Source organism: Ixodes scapularis, unplaced genomic scaffold (genome assembly GCF_016920785.2).
Source record: "Ixodes scapularis isolate PalLabHiFi unplaced genomic scaffold, ASM1692078v2 PGA_scaffold9__187_contigs__length_104089568, whole genome shotgun sequence".
In the NCBI taxonomy this organism is placed as follows: domain Eukaryota; kingdom Metazoa; phylum Arthropoda; class Arachnida; order Ixodida; family Ixodidae; genus Ixodes; species Ixodes scapularis.
The window spans coordinates 54209769-54237380 of record NW_024609884.1 but is presented as its reverse complement, the minus strand read 5'-3'; the positions used below and the strand labels follow the sequence as shown (position 1 = coordinate 54237380).

The following is a 27612-nucleotide window of genomic DNA, read 5'->3' as shown; positions in this document are numbered from 1 at the left end:
TTGTGTGGGTCCTTCATTTATATTTTATATGTGATTCATTCAATGGAGTGGTTGCGGTAAAGATGTGGCGGAGAGGACATTTTCATCTTGGGAATAAAACGGGTAGAGTGTGCGATGCGGGTAGCGCAAACACGAAGATCAAACATCCATATTTGTAGCTCTATGTTGTGCCCCAGAGTCGCTTTCTGATGAGCAATAAATGCCGTAGTTTAAAACGGAAAACTAGGGGTCGTGGTTTCATGTTAAATGTATTCTAAAACTACAAAAAAAAAAAAAGCGGGGCGTACGAAAATCTAGTTTGAATCGTACAGAAAGGAATCGCGGAAGTAGTAGGAAGGGGTCCCTATCATTTTGCCGAAACTCATTTCGTGGACAACTTTGCATGGACACATTTAGTTGACACTCGTGCAAATTGCACGCTGTAAGGTCATTTCGTCATGCGCGTATCACTGCGGTGCGCATTAACCCAGCCCCCTGCCTGCTTTCGCGGTGACAGTCTGCGGTGGCTCATTACAAAAATGTTAACCCTCCTGACCGACCCGTAAGCGCTGCTTTGCGGCAATGGTCGTGCAGCTTATTACAGAAAGAAACTAATCTGAGCTGCTGTCGATGAAATAATGTCGAAATATTGTGTGTCGATGTGCGTTTTCGACGATGGGTAGAGATATTGTGATTAGGACAAAACCTTTGCAGTGTGTATAGTATGATTGTGCCTCTCATTCCCCGCAAAAAGCTAGCGGCGTGTTTTTGACGACGAGTGGAGATCTTGTGATTGTGACGACGTCGACCTGCCACAGTGATTCTGATGTTGACGTAGATGCAGGTGAAGACGCGGATGTCAGAAGGCTGCATAGATTCTAGAACCCAGTTGGAGAAGGTAAGAAAACTGGTTTCGCGTCCGATTTGTTCCGATCATGCGAGACATTGCATTTGTTGGAACTGATCTGTTTGGGCAGACGTACACAAGTGCTGTTGTGTCTATGAGATGAAAAGTCGAAAGGATGGTACCAATACTGTTTCACGTCTTGATTTAATTATGTCTCAAACACACGCTTTATTGCCTGCTGAAAAAAAATATGGCTCTCGAACTTCGAAAATTGAAGTGTCTGAAATTAAAGTGGAACCAACACTCTCAAAATTAAACGGTTTCTTTTACAGCAGAGCTGTTAAGGGCTTGTTTCCCCAATTTCGTGTCCGTGGACATATAAATCGACACAATGCTCTGGACAGCTAGCGCCATCTATGAGCGACGGCGGCAACCAGACAACCAACTTGCCGATTGTCTGGTTGCTGCCGTAGCTCATAGATGGCGGCACATAGTTCAGCTCCGCTGCTCTTCCTTCACCAGAGTGGAAAGGCTGAAAGTTTTTCTTTCTCTTTTAGTTTGTGGGTTTTTGCGGGAGTTCGTTAGGGCTCACATCAACCGCCTAGTCACAAGCACACGAAAAGTAACGTCATCAAATAATTCTGCTCTGAAATTTAAAAAGAAAAAAAAAAAAAAACTTTTTTTTATGCATTAAATTGTTTGTGCAGTACCAAGTGGGTCTGTATGATGAAAACCTGCGTTCAGGCTAAAATAAAGAAGTTATATCTGGGCGTATACTAATTAATCTTTATTTGCATAAGAAATCAAGTGGTGATTCGTTTGATCAAGTCAACGAGGTTGGATCAAGTTCATTCGCTGTCCGGAAGAGTCGGATGTGTGCATCTGATTTCAAATTATTAGGCGATCATAGTGTTCAGCGCGTAATCGACGCTCGCGTGACAGAGACTGTTCGCGCTTGACGGCCGCGGATCGCTGCATTTTTTATTTTGCGGAGATCTGCCGTTGCAAATTTGCTCATACTCGTTCCCCAACTGGGCGTTTTGACAGGAGACCCAACAAGTTTCGCCAGTTAACAGTTAACCACAAACCCTTTCGAAGTATGCGAGATCCGAACGAAAACTTGCGCTATGCACGTCCGCGTCGTCTGGCAATCGCATCTTTGGACGTTATTTAATGCTCTGATTCTATTCTATTCTGATTATTATTGCGCCTCGCGCAAGTGCCTATTACAGTGATTTTGTAATTAAAACAAAAAGAGGCTGCTGTTTCTGTTTTTTGTGTTTTGGCTTCGCCCCCTTGTAATGGTTAGAATTTCAAAATACGCCACTGGGGCTACCGCAGAGCTTTGGAATGCGAGACTAGAGAGGTTGCGTGCACGATAAAGTGTCACCAAATAAAAGTGAGACAGAAGCCAATGCACCGCCAAATACGAATTTTTCACACAATACTAACGCCAGTTGATTAGCATTTGTCTCGTTGATTTATTTTCATATTTTAAACTGGCTCGAACTTGTTTTATCTGCGGAAGGACATCGTGGTGAGGCGGTGCCCACCACCCACCAGCGCCAGCGCAACACCTCGCCGCTTCGCCTGTTCTCGCCACCAGCAGCGCTTTCTGCGATTGTTTTGTTTTCTCGTTTTCTCGTGCGATCAGCGCGATGGTTTCGTGACGCCATTTTGAGCTGAGCGAAATCGTAACGACAATCGAATTGTTTACGAATATTCAGGCGCTGGCTAAGGCTGTGCCGTGTCGACTGGAGTGAGTACGTTCTGCTTTCTCTGCGCTATGACTCCGATTATGATCCGTCTTGCTACTCGTTTAGCTTCGTCTTCAAAACGGTTTTGGAGTCTAGAGGTTACTGACTCCGATAGGCTTATTGGTGAGCGTGCATCAACTGATCGTGTTTGTAAGGTGCTTTATTACATTACACGCTTTGGGATCCATTTCGATGTCAGTTTTGACCTCTCGAAGCTATGACAACTACATACATTGGCGGTCTTGTGAAGTCGGGCCGTCGGGCTTCGAGGCGTTGGCCTCAAATCCTACGAGACTCCGATCCAACATTGTTTACGTTGTCTTCGCGTAGTGGTTATGGTTGCGGCTACGAATTACATAGCTATTTGTTTTCTCTTCAGGTTATTCGAGTATTTATGCGAGGTGTACGCTTAACTGTCTTCAAATAGTTTGTTTGATATGCGGTAGCGTGAGTGTCAAAGGCGCGCTCGTTGACAGCTTTTGCCACACAGAAGACTACCGTCAAATTATCCCCGATGGTGTTTCGCGGCTCAGTGCCGACGAGGTCCGCACTCTGACGGAGGCCGGTTTGAAGCTTACCGACGTGCATATCGACGAGATTAATAAGCGCGCTCGCAAAAAATTGAGTGAAGCCTTATCACAGCCTCGACAGCCATTTGCCTTTGACCCGTTTTTGTCTGGCGTGCATGGACGTTGGGTGACAGCATCAGGGCTAAGAGTGTAATCTTGTTTTTGTTTCGTCTTAGGTGAATAGCCGAGCGCTTGAATATGAGCTATCAGATGCAGTCGGGAGCACAGCCTGCTTCTCGGTCAAGTAAGCACATTTTTTCTCGCAGGTGCCATTCTCGTGTGTACGAGCGATGCGCATGCATTGGTTCGCGCAACATGTTCAATTGTTAACAAAAGCGCTTGGGTGTTTATGGCATACTACCCTAATTTTCTTGTCTCTTTGTGAATTGTCGCTCATCGCACTTGTGTGATGCAATTTTTATATTCATATGAAGGCTTATTCACACGATGCTTCGACGCGCCACAGTTTAACGAATCCGAGATTTCGCGAAATCAGCCTGTTCACACGTGGAGTTTTACGCGCGAAACTTGTGACGTATTGACTCAACGAGAATTTCATTAAACCTTGTCACCTGGAGATCTATGTTGCTCGGTTTGGACTCTCACGGTGACTATGGAGAAGGAAGTGACGTCAACAACGCAGCAAATGCAGATTGGATGTTGAGTGATCTCTCATCAATCGATATCCAATCTGCATTTGCTGCGTTGTTGACGTCGCTCTCCCTAGTCGCCGTCGGAGTCCAAAACGTGCAACATAGGGCCCCTGCACCGAGAATATTGAGCGTTTCACATCAAAATGATGTGAAGTATGCACACTCTGAAGAGAGTCTGCTTTATTAATTCATTAATACCACTCCATAAACTTGGGCAGATTTCACTCACTGGGAAAGGCCGCGAACGTCCAAGAACAGGCGGAAGGTCTCGAGGCATTTCGGACATCTTTGAACCGCTAAAAGAAATAAGCTATCCCCAGTCATCACTTTTATATGCTGTGCTTGCACTCGTCGCGACTGTTGATGAATCTACACTGCATCACCAACCTGTACTGGTAACACATGTCGCCTGTACGCACCGCTTCTCCATTTGTGCTCTCCCCCATATTTGCTTTTTGCTTTTCGGCTTTGTTTTGGATATGGAGTCTGCTAAAGGTCCATTCACACAATGCATCTTGTTGGTGAAACTTGTGTCGCGAAACTATGTTTCTGGAAACAAGTTCCCCGCCTGAATGCGACCAAAAAAGTGGCGCGCCTCCAAAAAAAACTGGCGCATGTTCCTCGCTTCTGGAGCAATTTTTCACTGAAACCTCACCGAGGCCTGTCAATCGCCCGAAGGATGAACGCGGACGCTGCCAATGGCCGCTCGACCTTGCTATGATGTCTGACCTTCGAGGAGGAGCAAACTTTTGGAGAAGTCCGATTTTTGACCGATTCCGTATTCGAGCCAAAGCCGAAAAAAGAAAAGCAAACATGGCAAGCAACAAGCGGAGAAGCGGTGTGCACGGGCGATGAGTCTTGGTCCTACTGGTTGCAAGTGTGTGAACGGCGCTTTAGCAGTACGGGCTGGTGGGGTGGTGCAGATTCATCAACAGTCGCGACAAGTGCAAGCACTGCATATCAACATGAAGGCTGGGGATAACTTTCTTTCAGCGGTGCAAAAATGTTTGAAATGCTTCGAGATCATCTGCCTGTTCTTTGACGTTTGCGGTCTTTTCCGGGTTTGGCAGGACTAGTAAACCCAATCAGCCGGATCTGACGAAGCTAATTGAATAGACCAGACTGTCTCTTCACACTGTGCGTACCGTAGAATACTGCGCATCCGCCCAGTCTACATTAAGCGCCCATATCCAAATTTCTAAGATGTGAAAAAATTTGCACAGTACATTTATATGTAAAATTGATGACCAGACAAGCGCCCATCCCCCATTTTTTCGCGATTATCTCAAATTTGAGTGGGCGCTTGCTCGGTATTTTACGGTACTTCATATTTTGATGCGAAACGCTTCATATTCCTGGTGCAGATGACATTGTTTGGCGAAATTCTCGTGAGTTGGGTTTCGTGCGTCAAACTCCACGTGTGAACAGGCCGATTTCGCGAAATCTCGGTTTCGCTAAACTATGGCGCGTTGAAAAGATGCATTGTGTGAATAAGTCTTAAGAATCACACTCCTCCAAAAGCTCACCCTGCCTCAAAGGTCAGACATCATAGCTAAGTCGAGTGGCCATTGGGAGCATCTGCATTTCTTTTTTGGGTGATGACAGGCCTCGGTAAGGTTTCAGCAAAAAATTGCGCCAGAAGAGAGGAGGACGCGCCACTTTTTCGGTTTCATTCACACGGGGAATCTGTTTCCCGAAACCTAGTTTCACGACACAAGATTCGCCAACAAGGTGCATTGTGTGAATAGACCTTAAGGCCCGTTCACACACCTGCGTTCAGAGCGACCACTATGCTTACGAACGAATGCGACCGCTGCGACTTCAACAACTGTGCGCGACATGTACACACACATGCAACCGCAAGCAACCGCACGAATTAACAGCCAATGAGAGATGACCTTCAGCTCTTGCTCCTAGCCAATAGTAAGCAACCCAGCTATGCTTACAAACATGGCAAACGGTTTTATGTCCGACGCGAGGTCCTCACCGGAGCAGCCGGAGGTTTCGGCTATGGCATACAGTCACGAAGATCTGCTGTGCGCCTATAATAGCTGTGTAAAGGCTGGTTCAGACATCTGAAACGAACCCGTTATCCACGACTGCGTCCGCTGTGACTGGAACGATCGCTCTGCGCCATGCGTACACTCCTGCAACAAGCGCAGCGGGTCGGCAGCACGGCGACCGCCTCTTTGCCGCCGTCAGCTGTTTCAGCAGTGCCTCTAGAAAGCAGGGGACGCGCTGCCACTCATTTGCGTAACAGAGAATGGACAGACCGTCTTCTATAGACCTCAAGCTTTATTTATTCTTTTCAGGATATGCTTGCAGGGTAGTGCATTAAAAAAAAGAAAAAAAGATGCAGTACGCCGTCTTGCACGATCACGACTTTGCCAACAGTACAAATCTCGACACATGCCTTTTCTACGATTATAAAAGACAATGTAATCTTAGCAGCAATATCGCAAGGTAGAAATATAATTTTGTGATGGACGTTGCGAGCGTTCAGGATTGCTAACACTAATCACTTTTCTCGGGTGATGAAAATTCGTGAAAATTTGTATCCTTTATGCGGTAGGCACCAGTAATACCTTGAACTTCAGCACACGCATGGAAAGTGCCAAGAAAGAAATCCGGGCGATGTTCGAGGACACAAATGCTAAGAAAGCACCACTGTAGTCGAAGTAAACAAACACGACGGCATGGGCGTTCCTGCTGTCTTGGGATTGCCGCCACAAGATCGCCGCAGAAGTACGAGAAGAGAACGAACGAGAAGGGAAGATCCACATCTTCCCTTCTCGTTCGTGCTGGGTTATCATAATGACACACGATGAAAATTCAGTCAAGGATAGCGCTTTTACAGGGAACGATGAGCTTCCACCACGCCATCCACGTCGACAATCGCTACCGACGCCATGCTTGCAGATAGGAGCCTGGCACAACCAGCATGCAACGCGCGTGACCGAGCTCTCCTTGACCTGTGATTGGTCTGTCGCTTCTGTCATTCCCGAACGTAACGAAAAAGTTTAGCCCGGCTCAACTCCTTTCGTTGCGAACGAACACGAAAGAAACAACCGTTTGGCGCTTCATTGCTATGGCAACTCGTCGTTCCAACCGATTACATTCCTTCGTAAGCATAGTGGTCGCTCTGAATGCAACTGTGTGAATGGGCCTTTAAAGGGGCCCTGCAATTATATATAAGCGTTTACCTTTTTTGTGGTTTCCACGTCTCTTGGGGTTCGGGCAAGCGAGCGGGCACGGAAAGAGTAACTAAATGTCAGTGCTTCATATTTTAATTAGACGGCGCGGGAACCTCCTCCACCGACGAGGGCGACCCGCAGTACCGAAAGCGCGCAAAATGTGACGTCTTTGGTCCTGGACTTGCTACTGCTCAGAGCTGCTAAAAGCTTTTTTTTAGTTGAAATACAAAATATAAGTAGCGCGAACCGTTTCAATTATTCATAAAAGTAGTTTTTGTTCAGTATTTTAGATCAAAAAAGAAACAAATGCAGTTGATAAAGTATGGAAACAAGATATGACCCGTTGACATACCCGCCACCAAGCGGTGGAAAAGGCGGCGCATACTAGAAAGGAGTAGTGGGATCAGGCGCCGACACGGAAAGGTCCCGGATGTACGCGGCGGCGCTGCGGTCGTATGGGCAGGAGGATCCGACCGGCTCCGAGCGTTCCGAAGGCCTTCGGCGAGAAGCTTTGTCTTGGGGTTTGGCCGTTTCACGGTATGGCAGCGCAAAGTAGCTCCAATTCTGAACTGATCTTTACCCCGTGTTTGCAGTCGTTTGTGGCCAATGAAGTGTCATGCCGAATTAGTGTTTAATCGAGCAGCAAATGCAATGAGAGCCGCTCTGGCTGCCCGCTGCATACAGCCTATCAGAACATGCTTTAATGGCGCCCTCTCGCGCCGTCGACACGGAGTGCGGCAGCCGTGAGCGCTCGATGAGCTCACTACTACTACTCTAGTTCACGGCCACTCTCAAGCAACCAAGGACGTCATGAGGGAGGTTATTTTTTGCTTGTTTTTGTAATTTTAATTTGCCGATAACTTTTAAAATAAAGAGAATTTCGAGAAAAGAAAAGTTTCACTAAGTTACTACGTTCAGTGCGCTCGGGTTCGGTGCAAATTAAAAATTTGTAAAAAAGTCATTGCAGGGCCCCTTTAAAGGGATACTACAACGAAAATTTGGCGCTTATTTTATGGTCTATGTGTTCAAAGGAGCAGTATCACATCGAACACACCAGTATCTTGTTAAAAAAGTCACGAAAAGGAATTTTAAAACAAATTAAACAATTAGCAAAGAGCACCTGGTAGATGTCGCTAACGCCACGTTTGTAATGCCCGTCTAGGAACCTTGACAGCTAGTGACGGTGAGTGTCTTGCCTCCTGCCACGACGAGAAAAGAGGGGAAGGAGGAACTCCCGTCTTCCCGAGAAACCATTTTGTGTGTTCCAGAAGTAGCTATTGTCTGTCCCCCTACAAGATTATAAAAGATTAACCCATCACTCAAAATTCGTACAAAAGCAGCCGCTTCGGTGACTGGAACGACTAGGCCATCCTCTGGACGTCAGCCTCGCCGTAGCTTTGCTCGTCCCGAGACGACCTACGTCACGATTGCGTTGGATGTCACGGGCTCTAAGCTGGGCCTTCTCCGAGCGCTTGCCAGAGTGGGTCGTTTATAACAAAAAATACAGCCACCAGGCTCAAAATACAAACGTGTGATTGTCATTTACGGGTATTGTGGATCATATTCAACCTATTTATGAAGACGACGGATATATTTCAAATTTCATGGAAGAATCCCTTTAAGGAATGCTCTGTAACCATAAGTGGCTGCCTGTACTCTCAGGGTGGGGATTTTCTTGGGAACATGTTAACAGAGGTGAGGAAGATTTTTTTTACAATTTTGGCTACTCTGATGGAGCTTAGTAGAGTTCTTCCTTAGATTAAAATATGTATTTCATTTGGATATTCTGTGGGCATGTAATAATTTGACAAACTGACCGTAGGTTGTTTTTGTGAACAAAAGGGCTTGTGTCATACTGACTGCATTTTTGTTCCTGCATCCGTAGTGGGCCATGGCAATTACTCAAATCCGGGCGATGTGCCTGTCAACCCCAAGGAACAGACCATCCTCTGGCAGCAGGGGAACTACCTTGCAGATTCCGGCATACACTCGGGTGTTACAACTCAGGTTGGTTCCCAACACGAGCCCAGAATCTTAAGGTCGTGCAAGCTTTGACGAGGGTGACACAATTCTGCCCTCTACAGAGCAGTCCACTCTTAAAGGAAAGGAAAGGAAGGAAGCAACAGAATGCGTGGCCGGCACTGCGTCGGCTGCTGGTGCCCGCGGAAGCTTGACGCAGTGGGCACCAAAGGCGGTGCTAACCATGAGTCGCACGCTGTGGCGCAGGCGCATTGAGCGCAAAAAGGTGCAGAAGCAAATGATGCACGGTATGCACCTACCTCCGCTGGTACTCTGTGTTGAGCTTTTGTGGACGCCAGCAGCCGGCACGGCAAGGGACGGCAGTTTTAGCTTTGGGTTTTGTTTTTTTGGTCACTGTTGACGAGTGTAGATATTTGGCAGGAGAGGGTAGTAAATCGCGCGAATACCTCATTTACTACCCTTCTGCCAAGGAAAGCTCTTCAGGTTCTACATCATTCTTTGAACAGGTCACTTACAAGGTGGAGCTACTGATTGTTTGCCCGTGTGCATGCATCTTTCATTGCGTAAGAATTTGTGCAATTCGGTGCCTTTTATTTGAGGGCTGTACATACATTACTGCACTGCCAGTTATAAGCAGTTGCAAGCGGTTTAACTGGTTGTAGTGCAGTCGGTCGCAGTCAGGCGCAAGTGTGTGAACCAGCCTCTAGTTTTCCAACAGATGGTTTTGCAATAATGCAAACGTTTTCACGATTTTCTTGGGGTCATTTCAATCCCATTTAGTGTTCTATGCATTCCATGAGATTTTGAGGCTGCACTCTTCACATGTTTCATGGCTTTCGATCGCTTCTAAAAGTTGGTTTCTACTGTCGATAGTTTGGATTGTAACAGACATACATGCTCATACCATTCTAGCATATGCACACAGTCCTGATACTTTTTGTGAGGTGATAGCAGGCAGCTCATGAGCTGAGCCAGGCATCCTTCAAGCTCTATGGTCATTGGATAGGGCCATTCTAAAGTCTGTTGTGAATATCCAGCTCTCCGTTGCCCTCTTTTCTCGTATTCCACTTCAATTTTTTTCTTTTTCTGCTCCGTACCATTTGTGTCTGGAGTTTATGCAAAAAGAACATTGATTTTGGACAATGTTATATTTAGGCCCACCAACATCTGAAGAATATTTCTAAAATTTTTTATCAATTTTCAATGCATTGCTGCTATATATAAGAGAAGATCTGGACAGCAGAAATGCATTTTCGTCAGTTTTTTTTTTTTTCCAATCTCTTGCTTTATAACAGGAATGAAGGAAAGGCTCAATCTTTGTTTTTCCTGACTGAAATTAAATGAGAAAAGAGCCTGCAGAAATGTTTTTTCTTCTTGATTTTACAGAATAATCTGATGAAAACGAACTGCTTTTTAAAAAAAAATTCTTTTCACTGTCGCACTCTCTGACATTCGGCTTCGTATCTGGCAAGAGAAAGAAACTTTATTTATTTATACGCCAAGGCCTGATGCTCGGTTGTATTTGGTCACCTAGCAGTCCTCACCCAAGAAGTTTTTCATGTGCTGAATGTGTCGGCAGGAGAATAAGGGCATTGGTTGGTGGACTAAAGCAGTCCGTCCATGAGTGAGGTTGGAGACTGGGGGATAGGGAGGAAATAGGATAGAAGGGTAGGTTAATGTTAAATGGCAAGAGAAAAAAGAAAAAAAAAGCTGAACATTTTATTATTTTTTAATGACAAATTCACTAAGTAGTATTGGTATGTCGCGATGGGAACTGTCATAATTTCCTTCAGAATTAATGTACAGAATTGAAACCTGTCTGCACCATTTATGATGGCTAGAGCAGTCTACACTTAATTTAAATCATTTTAAGCTAGGGGTTCAAAAGCGGGCCTTCCTGGGTAATGTTCTCCCTTAAGGGGGACCACTGGTCTTGGAGCGTTCTCTTAATTTTGGTTAGTTCTCATGATAATTATAATTAACCAGACTTTGTTTCCAAAAACAACAGTGAAAAAACATTTTTAAAAAGATGCTTTAACATATGGTCAGCTTCTACAAATTATGAAGAATACAATGTTGGAAGCACTTTTTAGATTGATCCATTATTAGTGACTTTACAATTTCGTTGAAGTTCAGTGCTCCAATGTGGCTACCAAGCAAAAAAAACAACAGTTCAGATAAAAATGTTCCTACACCTATATTAAGAAATCTGTTTCCAGCATTGTATGCTTTGCACGTTTAGCTACATGTTGCTAAACAAGTTATATTTCTGTCTGCCCTAGATGTTGAGATAACGCTCGTGAAAACTTGTAAGGAATCCAAAATTTGTGTTTTGGGCAAGTTGTTTTAGCATCAGGTTGAGTGCAATTTCAGTCCACATAGATATTTTAAAGTGATTATGGCTCAAATATTAATCTTTGAAATAAGAAACTTGATAGATCAAAATGAAAAAAAGCTTTTTTATTTCCCTTTGAGCTGAGGGGAACTGATTCTTTAAACTTTCTATGTGGCAGTCGCCTCAAATTTAGGTTCTGCTTTCATGGTGTTTGTTGATGCTCAGGCAGACCCATTTGATTATGCTGGATGGACAGACACTCTTGCTCCACTTTTGGGAGTTACTCTTACGATTTTCTTTTTAGGATTCAGAAACTTTTTTTATTTAATTTGATGCAGCAGTGCATAACTTGAATTATTATATAGCGTCACATGTGGTACTTCACACATTTAGGAGGATTTGCTGTTAAACTACAGTGATTTCAGTATATATGTCTAGACAATGACTTATCTCTTGTCCTTCATTCCTCCTTAGGCACCTTCCATAACTGGCAAGGAGGATGACTTGGGGGATGAACAAATGGTTTTTGACTGGGAGCAGCCTGGCTTTGGCCAAGGCTTTACACCTGACCAAGTAGATGGTAAGATTGCTAAGACCCGTGTTTAAGTTTGACCATGACGAATGCGATTGAAGCTGCATTATTTTTTTTCTACGTACTAAACAATTACTTTTTCTCTGGAGAAAGGTCGACCTGGCTGAAATCTGAGGTGTTTTTCAAATTAAATTATGCAGCTACTCGGCTGCATCCCTGCTTTTTTTTTTTTTTTTTTTAATCCAAATATTGCTTAAAAGGAGCTGTGCAACAACTTTTGGACTGTGGCCCATCAGTTGAGGGGATTAGTCTTTGTTGCTTAAATATTGAAGATAATGAAACTAATTTTGCTTGCATGCTCTAGTGTTCACTTAAAAAGAAACATTAAATTCTGTGGTACTCCTCAACTTTTACACCATCTTCCAAGTCGCATGCGCAGTGGCGTGACCAGAACGGAGAGCTTCTGGTTTGTTTCTCGAACATACTCGTAAACTTTCTTCATTCTCCGGTAGCAGTCTTGAGGTTTTCGCCTCGAATCGCAGCACTTTTTAAGCTCCGGTTCGATCATGTCAGAGTGCCACAACCAGTCGTCATCGCTGATGGTAGCAGCAAGTAGCCGATCTCGGGCGAGCAAGAAAACATTAGCGTTGCCACACACTTTTGCCTTTTCTCAAGAAAGCAGTGGTGATGGGATGGTTTCATTGACTTCGGGTAGATGGCGCCATGTGCACTCCATCAAATGGTTCTTAAAAGTGATTAAAGACAGATTTAATCTTGTTTAGACAACAAGATTTATAAAACCTAGCTTTAAATTTGTCAGATAATTGCACAACTTGCTAATTCACCACAGTGCACTCATGACGACGTCATGCCGTGGTTTCCATGGCCGCAGGTCAGGAAATACTTAGGTTTTTGCTATGCGACTACACAGTGGAATCGCGGTATTCTGGAAGAGTCAATGTCTTCTTTTGCATGGGCTAGGCTAAACAAACTAAAAGTAACGCACTGTAGATACTTGCAGCATTAATATTGTTGCACCGCCCCTTGAAGCTGTGTATGTAACTCCGAGATGTGCATAAGTTGGCTGGTTGAAATAAAACCGCGTGCCTAAAATTTCACCTCGGGGGTCCGAGGTGGGTGTGGCACAAATGTAAAAAGCTGAAAGCTTGTTTGTTTACTGTTTTGTTTTTTCTTCAGGCTTTGGTTTAGGGTGATAGATTTCTGCCAACTTGCCTGTTTGTTTACCCTTACCAAAGATTTGATTTGAGTACTGCAGCATGTTAAATTTTTTTTTGTATCCATGGGTTAAATTCAGCCGTGAGTGCATCGAGGTTTCTGGGCTTTCATCATGGTACAACTTTGCTTATATTTGACTTGATTGATGTGCAGAGATGAACCAACAGCTGAGCCAGACTCGATCGCAGAGGGTGCGCGCCGCAATGTTTCCCGAAACACTGGACGAAGGAATCGAGATCCCGTCGACTCAGTATGACCCAGCACAGCCCACGGCAGTGCAGCGTCTGTCCGAGCCGTCGCAGATGCTGAAGCATGCTGTCGTCAACCTCATCAACTACCAGGCAAGTCCCCTCACCCCCCCCCCCCCCCCCCCTCTCCTTGTCCGGTTTGGTAGCACATGTTTGAAAACCATGGGAAGGATTCTTGACTAAACTGGAATGCAAAAGCGAAGAGGGAGCACAACTTTGTCATGTCTGAATACCACATTGAGAAGAAGAGAGCATCCCAGATATTGGCCTATTCGTATCCAAAGCCAGTGATACACGAGTTGCTGTGGTAAATTCTAAATCACCGAAGCCAGCAGCAGTTTTAGGAATTGTTTACCATTTGTCTAAGGATTATAAAAACAGATTGAGACCCTTGCTGGTATGGCGTGCTCGTGCAGCAGAGCCATTTGAAACTAAAATACATTGCAATCTTTTTCTTCTATAATTGCGCATGTTTTATGTGATGGTGATTTGTCTTCCAGGACGATGCTGACTTGGCTACCCGAGCTATCCCAGAGCTAATAAAATTGCTGAACGATGAAGACCAAGTTGTCGTTAGTCAGGCAGCGATGATGGTCCACCAGCTGTCGAAGAAAGAGGCCTCTCGCCACGCTATCATGAATTCTCCGCAGATGGTAGCGGCCTTGGTAAGGGCCATGTCGACGTCAAACGACCTGGAGACCACTCGATGCGCTGCCGGGACCTTGCACAACCTGTCCCATCACCGCCAAGGTTTATTAGCCATCTTCAAATCTGGAGGAATTCCGGCTCTGGTCAAGCTACTCAGGTGAGCACTGCCTCACCACACTGTTTCGTTGTGCCATGTCATCTTCATAGATTCCTGGGGGTGTTACGAGCAGCTTGGCTTGCAGCTAGTGCTGTTACCACTCGGATGTCCAAAAGGTACAGTCTCCACCATTGTGAAAGACTCTTTTGCCGAGGTAGTTTACGCAGCAGTGCTTGGCACACCTTGGCCAGGGGCACTTCTTTTTTGGAGATGGCATAGAAGAAAGGTTTGTTTCCTCATCCCATGCATGAGGGCCTGACCAAAGCAACTCTTGCACTGCCACCTGAAGCTGCCTTGTCAAATGGGTCTTTCTTATTGTAGGAGACTGTGCACGCAGTTACACTAATCCTACGAGTGTGAGATCAGTTCTTGCCGTTTTCTCATCAGTCTTATCGTAAGAAACCTAAAGTTTGTGCACACATTGATGTAGGACGTCGCATTCTTTATATACCAGTAGTTGTAGCAGTTGACCTCTTTGATGTGCAAGCAAAATCTTGCTGGCCACTGGTCAAACATTCCTGTTAGTGGGGTTGTGCAGTGTACTTGGGTGTGAAGTTCCGGTAACAAACGACAACTCAACTATTTTCGGCACCATAAACACCAAAACCAGACCACAATCACTGACAAAAAAGAACTTGCTAGTCTGTTAGGAGTTGTAGCAGACGGCAGTTGTTTTTGGTGTTGCAGAACGTCGCTCACGTGTGTCGTCTAACTTCTGTCCCTTCTTTGGCTGCCCTTTCTCTGGCCCGAGTTCTGCTTCATTATTTTGGCATTTTAAAAGATTGTGGGAGCTTTCTTGTGTTCTATTGTTAAGTGAATTATGAGGGGTGTTCAATAACTTCTAAGGTTAAGTATGATGCAATAGATTGACAATATTAAAATGTGGTGTGCACATGGCATCACCATCGAGACTGCAGTTGCACATTGCATCGTTCTCCACTCTTGGTTGGTCTTGCTTCGCTCTACATTAAAGTTTGCCAGGTGGCAATGACTGAAGCAAAGGATAGCATCAAGCACCGTGCCGCGATCTAAGTTTTGGTGAAAGGGAGAACAGTGCCGGCAAGTATTTGTGAGCTCATGAAGAGAGAGCATGGGGACAGTGCTCCGTCGAAAGGTGGGCAGCTTTGTTTGAGCACAGCAGGGAGTCTTTGGAAGAAGACCCACGGGCCGGTTGCCTAGTTGGAGGCCCCACTGCGAAAATGTGTGTAAGAGTAAAAGGCGGTCATGATGAATAGGCGTGTTGTGATTCTCCAGGTTGCTACAGATTTCGGCATTAGTGCTGGGTCCGTGGAAACAATCTTTCACTAACATTTGGGTATGTCTCATGCTGTGCACATTGGGTTCCTAAAATGTTGACTGACACCTGAAATGAAGAATCGATTGGAATCGTTGTCGCGAAATGTTAGCATTGATGAAGGCTGATGAGAGCTGCTTTTACAGTGTACACGCCCCACGGTGCACAAGACACTGTACTGGAATGCGGGTTTGAAGTTGCTAACCATCCAACTTATTTTCCGGACCTTGCCCCCATTGATTTCTTTGTTTCGACACTTGAAAGAAAAACCTTCGAGAACACCGCTTTCTTGATGATGATGACCTCAAGGAAGCAGTTGGATCACTATTTCCAAAAGCATGATGACAGTTTATTTTCTCTCAGGAATAGGAGAACTTGGAAAGCGATGTGTCATGTGTTGTGACGTTCAGGGGGCCTGGGTTAAAAATAACTGCTCTTGGTCCTAGAGTTCTCGCTTTGAGTTCTGGATCTGTGCTAAATGTCTTGCTTGTGCTTGGGTGCAGCTCACCGGTTGAGTCAGTGCTGTTCTACGCGATCACCACCTTGCACAACTTGCTGCTGCACCAAGAGGGCTCCAAGATGGCAGTCCGCCTTGCTGGCGGCCTCCAGAAGATGGTGTCCCTCCTGCAGAGGAACAATGTCAAGTTTCTGGCCATTGTCACCGACTGCTTGCAGATCTTGGCCTACGGGAACCAAGAAAGCAAGGTGGAATAGCCGCTTATGCAATTACTGGCTGTAGTCTTTGTCTCAACTTTATCTTTTTTTTTTTGTCAAATTCTATACTTTTCCTCTACAAAACTTTGCATTGTTGAACTGTACACATGTTACCCTATTTGCTCTTTCTCAAGCAAGTTGAAAGGGGAATTAGCCCTTTAACACCTCCAGCCTTTCACTTCACGACAAACTCACATGCATGTGTTGTTTTTGAACACAGCTGATCATTCTGGCCAGCGGTGGACCGGCAGAGTTGGTGCGCATCATGCGCTCTTACACATATGAAAAACTACTTTGGACCACGTCAAGGGTGCTCAAGGTGCTGTCCGTGTGTTCAAGCAACAAGCCGGCTATTGTTGAAGCAGGTGAATTTTTTATTATTTTTTATTTGTTCATTTAAAGTGCCGGTAGTGGGGAGGAATTGGGACAGTGGGAGGAGTGAAACAGTCTAAATATTTCTTCAGTGAATAGTTACAAAAGTTGATGAACTACAAGATTGATGACACCGTTATATTGGTACTTTCAACTGTAATGGCGTACCTGCTTTGTGTGGTGTTCACAATTTGAGGCAGTAGGTGCCGTTTTGGCATTCAAATGTAAGTAGCACACATTCGTCCCGCTCGATTCTTGAACCAAAACGGTTTGGCCTACTGCTGTAGTAAACTAACATTGTAAAGATATGTTAAAGAACCCCTGAAAAGAAAAGAAAAATGTTATTTTTAAACAGTCTAATTGGGACACGCAGTCAGAAAATAAATTTGATGCGGAAAAAACATTTTTAGATCAATATTGACGGCGTGAGACACGATTTAGTCGGCAGTCACCTCCTTTCCACCCGTTTTCTCTCGGCATTTCGGGCGCGTGGAGGAGCGGTGGATCGGCTTCGCCTTCACGACCAAGATGATCATTCCGGAATGACTCGTAACGTCATAGACTTTGTGCGCAGAATTTCAAATAAATCTCGCCAACAATATTGCCCTAAAAAAAGTTTTTTCGCGTAAAATTAATTTTTTTGACACGCCTGTCCCAACCAGACTGATTAAAAAAACTTATTTTTTTTTTCTTTTTCAGGGACCTTTTAATAGGTTGCTTTTAGGGTGACACTACGCAGAAAAAAAAACAATTTCTACAAAAAAAGTTGATTTTGAAAAAATGCCGAGAGTATTCCCAGAAAGTTTCATTAGTTTACACTCTATAGTTAATTTTTTATAAATTATTTTCGGTCCACTGTAAATTTATAAATTATTTTCGGTCCATGCTAAAGAAAAGGTAGGGGTTTGGAGCACTTTGAATGCAGTTTTCTCCATTCCACTTTTCGGCATAGATTTCACTTTAGGAAAACTATCGTTTTCCTATTACACAATAGAGAATTATTCTTAGGTGGTTTTCTGGTATAGAAGTTTGTGAGGAACATGCCTGGCTGGTTAGTATTTCTACTTTAACATTCTTTTATGCTGAAAAACTACATTTGTAAAAAGCTCAAACATGAAAAAAAAAAGTAATCTTATGGAGTTATACTTATGAAAAACAATGCAATATAGCAAGGTAACTAGCTGGGTATGTGCTATGGATATTCCTATGACTATATTGCACGTAAAAATTGCAAATTTTTATTTGATTTTTACACAGTATTTTTTTAAGCGAACACACTGACTTCCATATGGTAACATTCGTAACAAGTTTCAGAATTGACATAGGACTATGAAATTTGGCAGGGATGGGCTTGCCACTCATATAAACTTCCACTGTAAACTTGACTGAAATCAAGCAAGTGGTACAGAAGTTTAGTCCCCCCTTAACCACCACTATTTTTAAGCTTAACATTTTCCCTTTTGCCACACATGGCAACTTACCTTATGCAAAGCAGTTTGGGAGGAATGGGACAGAATCTTAGTCCTTCCTTTATAAAAATTTGTGCTCTGACTGGTAGATTAACATTACCGTAAAGTCCATAGAGATGCCCCAGCCCCCCAAAGATAGCCCACCACTATTTTGGCTTGATTTGTTATATTTTTTTAAAACCAAACGATAGCCCACTCCTAGTAATAGCAATGTTAGGATCAATGATGGCCTCAGGGTAAATGCGACTACCGTAGAATACCGCACATCCGCTCATTCCACAATAAGCGCCCATTCCCAAATTTGTAAGATTTGAGAAAATACACACGGTACATTTATAGTAAAATTGATGACCGGACAAGCGCCTATCCCCCATTGTTTTGCAATTATCTCCAAAGTTTGAGTGGGCGCTTGCCCGGTATTTTACGGTAGTTAGCTATGGCGGGATATAAGGGAACGTTGCTGACTGGAAAGTCCAGTCATCTTTGCTTCAATGCCCCTCACCATGATAACAAGCTTGGAAGGGACACATAACCTTAAAATCAACATTTTTTCAACTTTTTTTTTTTTTTTTTTTTTTTTTTGTTTATTACAAGTTAGCTTACTCCATATTTTCACCTGATTTGCTCTTGATCTTAGGCGGGCTACCTCTCGGGATATTATGGTAAAGTTCACAAGTAATAGTGGTGAATCATCCAATTTTAGCTCATATTGCATTTAGGCCACCAATTATTTGTTTTGTGTAAAATGTTACTGCACTCAATCCCCGGTCCAAAACTACAAACAATCGGAGGAAAAAAGACTGCCATCGGGCTTTATGGCTGCTAAAGACCCGTCCACCTATACGTGCTCTAGTACAATTTTTATCGCAACCTTGCGTGTGTCCCATTCCTCTCTGGGGGGAAGGGTGAAATGGGATATATCTTTTTCTTGCAATTTCTTGTTTCTTTCACATTTGTAGAAGTGTTAGGACAAAATTCTGTTTAGCTGATGTGAAGGGTCTTCCCCCCTACATTTAGGACCATTAAACTTGGTTCTATGTGCCCATTAAACTACACAAAAAATATAATGTAAAAGATGTCCCAGTCCTCCCACTCTCCCCTAGTTTTCTAGTTGTTTTTAATTTAACTAATGCAGTAGGTGCAGATTGACATATGCATTCAAGGTCATTAGCTGTTTTGAGAAGCCTTGCTGTAGTCGGCCGTATGCAACATGCACGTGCCAGAAACTTTATATATTATTTGCCAATGTTGCAGTCTGGTGGGTATACTCAATATGCGATAAATTTATTCAGTGAAGCCGAGCAACTGGTACCCATCACAGTTACAGAGCATACCAGTGTCTGTTGTTGATTGTCAAGTGGCATAGAGGGAATAAGTAGTTGAATATCTATTTTATTGTGCATAACAGGGACCTTTTTTTTATATATAAATGTTAATTGTTATGAAATGAGTTCGCAGTCGCAGTAATACGCTAGAATAATGGAAAAGTGCAGACCTGGAACATGTTTGTTGTTTCTGTCATGCTGTATGTGCAGTTTTCTCTCTTCAATTCTTGTAGTGTTGTGTAAAAAGCTTAGTTGGTTCGTTGAGCAGTCAGAGAGCTTTCTTTCCAAGCTGCTAAGGTTCCTGCTGGTGGAATGGGCGCCTCTTTTCGAAGTTAGAACCCCCCCCCCCCTCTTGCAGTGCAAGGAAAGCCTGTTCGGTGGTCTCCTAGGTTGCGATGCAATTAACCACATGAGTGTAGAAATCCCGCTCACTCGTATGGGAAAGGGTGGGGAATTTTTGCCGGAGGAGTGCACCATGGGCGGCCCCTGGTTCTTTACAGGTGGGGTGCAGGCGACATCGATGCACCTGGGCCACCAGAGTCAGCGCCTGGTGCTGAACTGCCTCTGGACCCTGCGCAATCTGTCTGACGCGGCTCTCAAGCAGGAGAGCCTGGAGCCACTGCTGGCCAGCCTGGTGCAGCTGCTGGCCAGCGGGGACATCAACGTGGTCACCTGTGCCGCAGGGATTCTCTCGAACCTGACCTGCAACAACCACCGCAACAAGGTGACCCTGTGCCACGTGGGAGGCATCGAAGCCCTCGTGCGCACCGTCATCCAGGCGGGAGACCGCGAGGAGATCACCGAGCCCGCCGTGAGTCACCCTTCCTTACTGCACGATGGTCACCATAGCTCACATTATGGTCTCGTGCTTTGCTATTGCTCTAATTGAGCCAGCCGCAATATAACCTGCAAATCATCCTTATCTCGCCATAAAGCTTCAGCCTCCTGCTGTGTGCATATAATGAGTTGGGACGTGTACAACTTTGCAGGTGTGTGCGCTGCGGCACCTGACGTGCCGGCACCCAGAGGCAGAGATGGCCCAGAACTCTGTGCGGCTCAACTATGGGCTGCAGGTGATAGTGAAGCTGCTTCACCCCCCAAGCCGCTGGCCTCTGGTCAAGGCAGTGATCGGGCTTATCCGCAACCTGGCCCTCTGTCCGGCCAACCACGCCCCACTGCGCGAGCATGGCGCTATCCCACGGCTCGTTCAGCTGCTGCACAAGTCCTACCAGGACACGCAGAGGGTCAGTCTCTTCATCGTTTACAGATAACCTTTGCCTCACTCGTTCCACAGCATGGCATTGTGCTGTTAAATGTTTTCTTTGGGAGTACCTTGCAGACGTCGAACCCAGTGCTGCCTTAAAGATGTCCGTACTGCAGATTCCCGCTACAATGAAATTGACACGTAAAAAGGTTGTTGTTGCAGGAGCTTCGTTGCCGTGAAAGCCAACAGCAATGAGATATTTATTGTAGTAGTACAATAAAGGGATGCTGAACCGAAATTTGGAGCTCACAAAACAAGGATTGAGCTATAGGCGGGGACACTGCAACACCCAAAAACATCACTCGTAAAGCGATATCTCTAACGGATGGCCATATTTTTAGAAAAGAAGGGCGCAATAGAATACGGCCGACAGACAATGATTTTACATTGCATCTCCTCTTCACTTCATCCCCTTGAGCTGGTGAGGAGGAGGATCGTGACTAGGGATGTCACGAACCTCCCAAAGTTTGAGTATGAAAGGCATAGAAAATTTAGAATCTCTCTAAGGTTTGAATGAAAATTTTGCAACTTGAGGACCCCGCTGATGTTTGAATTCAAATAAATCAGAAATGTCATGCTTTCTAAAAGTTTTGAGTTCAAGGATTTCGAATTTTTTTACAGATTGTTCGAAAGCTTCAAACATTTCAAATGATTCAAGTTTGAAAAGTTAAAAGATTTAGATTTTTTTATATACAGTATAGACCACTTACAACGTAATTGCTTATAGTGCAGGACTGGGTATAACGCGGCGTTTTTAAACCACCGGTTCGCCTCCCATAGAACTTCATGTAATTACATACCGCTTAAAGGCCGCCTTACAGTTCGCGCTTTCCACTTTTTCACGTTTCCTTCTCTCCTGCCCTCCTTTCCTCCCTTCACCGCCTTCCGCCACCTGTTTACCGCCCACCCCCGGAAAGCCAACACGGAGAATGGATTAGGAGACGCCTCCGTTAATCCGGCTTAACCCGCCGAAGAGGGGGCCTACTGCTTGACTAAAACTTATTTCGCTGCTCGAAAAAAAAAAAAAAAAAAAAACGCCGCGGGCAGCGATTGATTGCGCTTTGCCGGATGCGCAACGCTCTGTCCGCCTTGAACAAGCTTGTATGCATTGGACTAGCATTTTTCGAAGCGCGGCAGGTTTAGTGTAGGTCCTATCATATGGTCCTGCAAGACCTCCCTGTCCGCCACAAGCTAGCCAATAATTCAAGGACATAACGACGGCAGCGTATTCAAACAGTGTAAAATAAAATGTATATAATATTTATAAGAACACCGTTGTCTTCACTGCTTGGCTCTCAAATTTTTAGTACTGCACATAATCGAAATCAAAATATTTTTATGATTCAAGACCCCTCGTCGTGTATCAAACCCAAGATTACGCTTACGTGAAACATGATTCGGCGCTGAAGCGGCTCAAATCACCGTAGTTTTTTTTTTTTTTTTTTTTTTAAGTGGATTTTGTTTTTTTAGTCTAGCTGAGGTACCACTGGCAGAACACGAATCGCATACTTGGAAGGTATCGACCGTTCTATTTGCGACTCCAACTAGCTATAGGTAGCGCCACTAATTTTCCAAAATGGCGGTTATAGTGAGGGTCGGAGATGCGGGCCGCTGTTGAGCCTGTCTAGTGTGCTGGCTTCACTGAGCGACACAAATTATTTCTGGTAATGCGAGGAAGCTAGGGTGTTGTGAGCGCAGGTCACCTTCTTACCCTGAAAAAAAAGAACGGTGTTTAGTGTAATATTTACGCAAGGATGTGCATTTTAATTCTGGAGCTAAACGGAAACTAATATCTATTTTGGGTTTAATTTCTTAAAATAGGTCTTAATTTCGGATCCTTTCATAACTCAAGATGTGTCTCGCATTGTAATTACTTAGTTAGAGACGTTGTTCGCGAAAACTTTATTTTGTGACATACATGTTCGATCCAGGCTGATATTTGTAGTTGTTGGAGTTGTTGGAGTTGTTGGAAACATCAGTGCTTATATTTGCGCGTTCTCGCTGCCTTTGCTCGCTCAGATAATTGTCACGGGAAATTATGAACTGCGTCTCTTTTAATGGGTTTTGGGTATGTAGATGATTAATTGGTTTAACATTATTCCCAGCAGAAGAATAAGAGAATAATTCCAATTTTTACAATATGTCCACAACACGTATAAAGTAACAAACGCTGTCCTCACTGCAACAACCCAAAGATCAAATCCATGTCAGACAGCTGAAATGTGTGTGTGTGTGTTTTTTTTATAGCAACGCGTGACGCATATGACTTTATATTACACCCAGTGTTTGACTGTTTGTCTATCTTGATAACGATGTCAGAGTTTTTTCATATACTAAAAAAAATATATATACCATTCTGCAAAGACTATTATGGTTAAATGGCGTTTTATTTTTTTAGATCTTGGCATATATTGCCGCGATTTGTATAATATTAATAATAAAATTAAGAGCTTTAATGTAATTTCAAACGCGCGAACACATATGACAAACAAAAGTGGGCTAGTAACCATCACTGGTGCCAATTGTAGGATTATAATTATTAAGTAATATAAAAAGAATATAAAGTCAATCAAAATATTCTAGCTAATGTGAGAAATCCATGTAAAATTACATTAATTGTGGGTAAAATATATTTTGCTATCAAAGTCGTGAGTTTTGACAATGGGCAAAAGTCCAAACTCGGCGCCAATATTCAACCAGACAAAATGCCCCCCAAAAAATAAATGAATTTTTTTTAATTATCACTTTTTTCATAACGTTTAGGTACTTTCATTTTTACGCTCCGTCGTCTTGACAATCTTAGCCTTTCCAGTTTGAACGAACAGCTACCTGCTTGCACCTCTGTTCACTGCAGCACCACGTGTTTCGTTGGCGTTGGAAGCCGGTCAAACAGTAGTAAGTTTTAGTATTGCGTATACGAGCGAACGCAAGCGCTGTGTGTTTACGTTAGCTTTGCGTGTTCCACACCGCGCGTGCGCGGAGTCCAAAACTGTGGTCTTGGATGGCGCATGGTGATGAGACGCACACACAACGTGGAGCACGCAACTCTAACGCAACCACATACTGCTTGCGTTTGCTTCTACGAGCAACACTAAAACTCTCCAGTAAGGTACAATCCCATACCGGCTTCAGCACTACGTTAGGACAGTGAAGAGTGTTGTTTGCATTCAGAAATGACAATTTGCAAGCCATGATCGCGAGCAGTTCCACCATGCCCGCTGAGCAGGAAAATCGGGGGACCCTCACTAGAGCGCTTCCCGTTTCCGCCGCGGGAGGGCGAGCGTCGAGCTGGAGACGCCAATACTCCATCTGAAAACTCATATAGCTGGTTGGGTGAATGCAATACTGTCGCATTCGTTGAAGCTCGATTTGTTGATTCGAACTTCAACCAAATCACACGCACCCATTCTCCCTATTCCTGTTTACCCAGCCATAGTCGTTCCCTCAGGATGCAATACGAGTACAAAAAACGGCACTTTATGAAATGGTGACGTTGCACAGCCGTGATCGCACGGTTTTTAGAACCGCTATAGAACGAGCACAAGCGTAGAATTTCGGTACACTAATTTATTTCTGTCTCCCCACCGTGACGCCACACGAGAAAAGCGATTTTGTTCTGTCTGTGAAATTAGGAACACAGAAATCAAGATATAATCCCGGCAATAAAACAAAGCGAAATGAATCACTGCAGCGAATACCCATGCAACCGTTCGCGAGGTGACTAGGCAAAAGCATATATTAACTCCGTGCCTTTACCCTTTGCACACCACCAGAGAGAGTCATACAAACTCATTTGCGCTATTATCAACACGATTGCGTCTGCAAGCCGGTAGTTTGACTCATCTGGGGTTCATCCCTTCTGGCTTTCATAGCTCTCTATGAAACCAGAAATGTAGGATACTTTTCTACATTGGGTGGGTTTGCCCGGAGCCTCCAGTTATTTACGGCCAAAATCACACTGGAGGCGCTTCAGCAATGTTCACTCTGGTCGAAACACGTGCTCTCTAAAAATGCCTGTCGTCTACCTTCCCAAGAGATACTTGAAGAGCCAATCATAGAGATCGACGGATAACGAGGCCGGAATTATGCTTATACTTATATATATATATATTTAGGTATAAGCATATTTCCGGCCTCGTTATCCGTCGGTCTCTATGATTGGCTCTTCAAGTATCTCTTGGGAAGGTAGACGACAGGCATTTTTAGAGAGCACGTGTTTCGACCAGAGTGAACATTGCTGAAGCGGCTCCAGTGTGATTTTGGCCGTAAATAACTGGAGGCTCCGGGCAAACCTACCCAATGTAGGAGAGTATCCTACATTTCTATATATATATATATATATATATATATATATATATATATATATATATATATATATATAACACAAATTTGGCCTCGTCATTCCCAAACTGGTTGCCGGACGAAATTCTCTATGCGAATTGCAAGCCAGGGTTGGTAATAGTAACATAAGATACGTACGGCAGAATTCCCTGCCATAAATAAAATGGTTTGGCTGATGCCAAAGAACGCGAAATAGGTGCAAAGAGTTTTCTAAAGGGAGCGTAAACCAAAAGAAAAAAAAAAAGACAAGAAAATGGGAAATAAGAAAAGAAATCTCTGGTGACGTGGCCAAAAAAGATGTCTGTTCATGTGATTGTTCTTGTCACGTGACGGAACAAAAAAAAAATAAACGAAATAAAAAAGAACACAAGAAAAAAACCATCCCCTGCCCGGTTTTGAAGCTAGGCCATCTTGATCGTTGAACTAGCGCGATATCCGTTGCGCCAACATAACTTTTTTTTTTATTTCTTTATTGTAAGTTGCGCCAACATAACTCTGCCTGTAATGCTCACGCATTCTCGCATCATAGGCGAAAGCTTAGGTGCCTTCGTAGTGTTTCATGCATGTGTTATTTTTATTTGTGGCAAGAGTTCACGTTCCAGAATGCTTTTAAAGTTTTGGAGCAAAACGAGTTTTCTTCATCCGAGTCACCTTCTAGAGCCAGTAGACCGCACTGGGTCGTCCAGCTAATCAAGCAGCTATTTTCAAATTCTCTGACGTGGCCGTCCTCGCATCCGAGGTCGCCGTTCCGCTTGACAAGCTTTTCTTTCTTCCACCTGGAAGCCGGAACACCCACGGCAGCTTTGTTCCGTCCCCATTCCCTCTCGAGAGGATGGCTCGCCCCGAGACTAATCCCATTCTCCAGACGCTCTTTCCATCTATGCTGGCCCTCTCCCTCCCCGTCCCCCAGCTTCGGGAGAGAAGGTTCTTCCCTGCAGAACGTCCCGTTTGTACAGCGGCCTTTAAAATGCAGGCGCGCGAAGGGAAATGCCGGTTATAGTGCGGTTTTCAGAACAGCCCGGCGACCGCGCCGACTGACCGACGCAGAGAGCACGCTTCCCTGTGCGACACTAGATAACGGCGCAAGCCGCAAGCAGCACTCGCGGTGCAAGGAGGTTGCTCAAAGAAGCGAAGAGAGAGGCTTCAGTTGCCATATTGACGGAGGGACGCACGCACGTGTCGTTCACGTGCGTGCGTCCCTCCGCTGCATTGGAAACGTCGGAAAGGTTGGTCGAATCGCAGGTCGAGGAGAAGTGTTCACGTGCGTTGCATGCCGGTCGCGGGCCGGCCGGCCGGCTGCTTCTGTCCGCAAACATGGCGTCTGTTTTGATCGTCGACTTATCATTCTTATATCGGAAGCTTATCGTTCCGCGTAAAAGCGCTATCCTTGACTGTGAATTTTCGTTGTGTGGCGTTATGATAACCCACACATACTAGAAGGGAAGATCCACCTATTCGTGCGGCGATGTCGTGGCGGCACTCTCAAGACTGCAGAAATGCCCATGTCGTCGTGTTATTTTACTTTGACTTCAGTGGTGCTTTCTAAGCATTTGTGTTTTCGAACATCGCCCGGATTCCTTATTTGGAGCATTTCATGCCTGTGCTCAAGTTGAAGGTATTACTGGCGCGTACCGTATAAAGGATGCGAATTTTCACGCGTTTTCATCACAGGAGAAAAGTGATTAGGGTTAGCAATCCTGAACGCTCGCAACGTCCGTCCGCAACCCACGACGCTTTAAAAGGCTGCGCCAGGCAAAAGTCACTCATTTCTTTCAAAATGTGGGACGCACTTGAGAGAGAAGTGTACTAGTCTGGTGAAATAAATACTTTCCTCAAACTAAGCTTTATTTTTCATGTAACATAAAATAAATTGTTTTACAAAGGTAAGTTGTCTCATGGGATGTATTTTGGCCTGAAAAATTGATGTTTTGGTTATAATGCGGTACATACCGCTTATAGTGCGGATTTTCGCGACTCCCGTGACATACGTTATATGCGGTCTATCTACACTGTACAAGTTAGAAAAGGTTACAAAGTTTTTAATTCTAGTTCGAAGTCTGAATTTCACAGATAGAGACCAAATTCCGCAGTTTCACACTAAGTTTTCATAAAATCACCTAGAAGGGCGAAAAAATTTCACTAAATGTTGGCCCATTTATTTTACGCCGTGAATATATACTCCTTCCTTCTCAGTTCTGTGGTACTGGCAGTACTACTTGTATAACTTGTAATTTGTCGTAACTTACGAAACGAGCGTAAAATTGGTTGAACGTTTCATCGAAAAGCCCTGGGCGGTCAGGTGAACATACTTGCTACTTTGCGAACTAGTAGCGATCCTATCAAGCGTCGCCTGAATGCAGTGCTGCCACACAACTAAATACAGTCGATTCCCGTTAATATGAAGTTCACGGAGATCGCGAGAAACTGTGAATTAAACAAACTTCCAATTAACTACAAGGAACAAAAAGGATAATTTTTATTAGTTTCAAAACTGACTGTTCATGAAAAAAAATCGGTGATTGCCGTCTGCTTCTTCTTGCAGAATCTTGCTGCGGAAAGTAAGCTCTGCAGACTGTAGATGTGCCCGAGTGCTTCTTCAGCATTGTTCTCTGCTACAAAAAACTGCTGCGCGAGGGAAAGGCCCACAGCTACATCAGCAGCCGGCGATTGCGGCTCAGTTTCAACGTCGTCGTCGATG

At 44.4% G+C, this 27612-nt stretch overlaps 1 protein-coding gene across 2 annotated transcripts in view; it reads left to right on the top strand.

Annotated features, from left to right (window-relative positions):
* Positions 1-2401: 2401 nt before the first annotated feature.
* The window catches only part of LOC8041076 (armadillo segment polarity protein), a 40918-nt gene continuing 15707 nt past the window's right edge, over positions 2402-27612 (top strand). The window contains exons 1-10 of one of the 2 annotated variants that reach the window (XM_029995092.4): positions 2402-2585; positions 3329-3396; positions 8885-9006; positions 11789-11894; positions 13236-13423; positions 13831-14135; positions 15933-16134; positions 16364-16508; positions 19810-20120; positions 20299-20553. In XM_029995092.4, coding sequence (XP_029850952.1) covers positions 3351-3396; positions 8885-9006; positions 11789-11894; positions 13236-13423; positions 13831-14135; positions 15933-16134; positions 16364-16508; positions 19810-20120; positions 20299-20553 — 1680 coding nt within the window. In that variant the 5' untranslated portion in view covers positions 2402-2585; positions 3329-3350. Of the gene's footprint in view, positions 2590-3328; positions 3397-8884; positions 9007-11788; positions 11895-13235; positions 13424-13830; positions 14136-15932; positions 16135-16363; positions 16509-19809; positions 20121-20298; positions 20554-27612 lie in introns of both variants that reach the window. The other variant, XM_029995093.4, reaches the window with a different exon arrangement.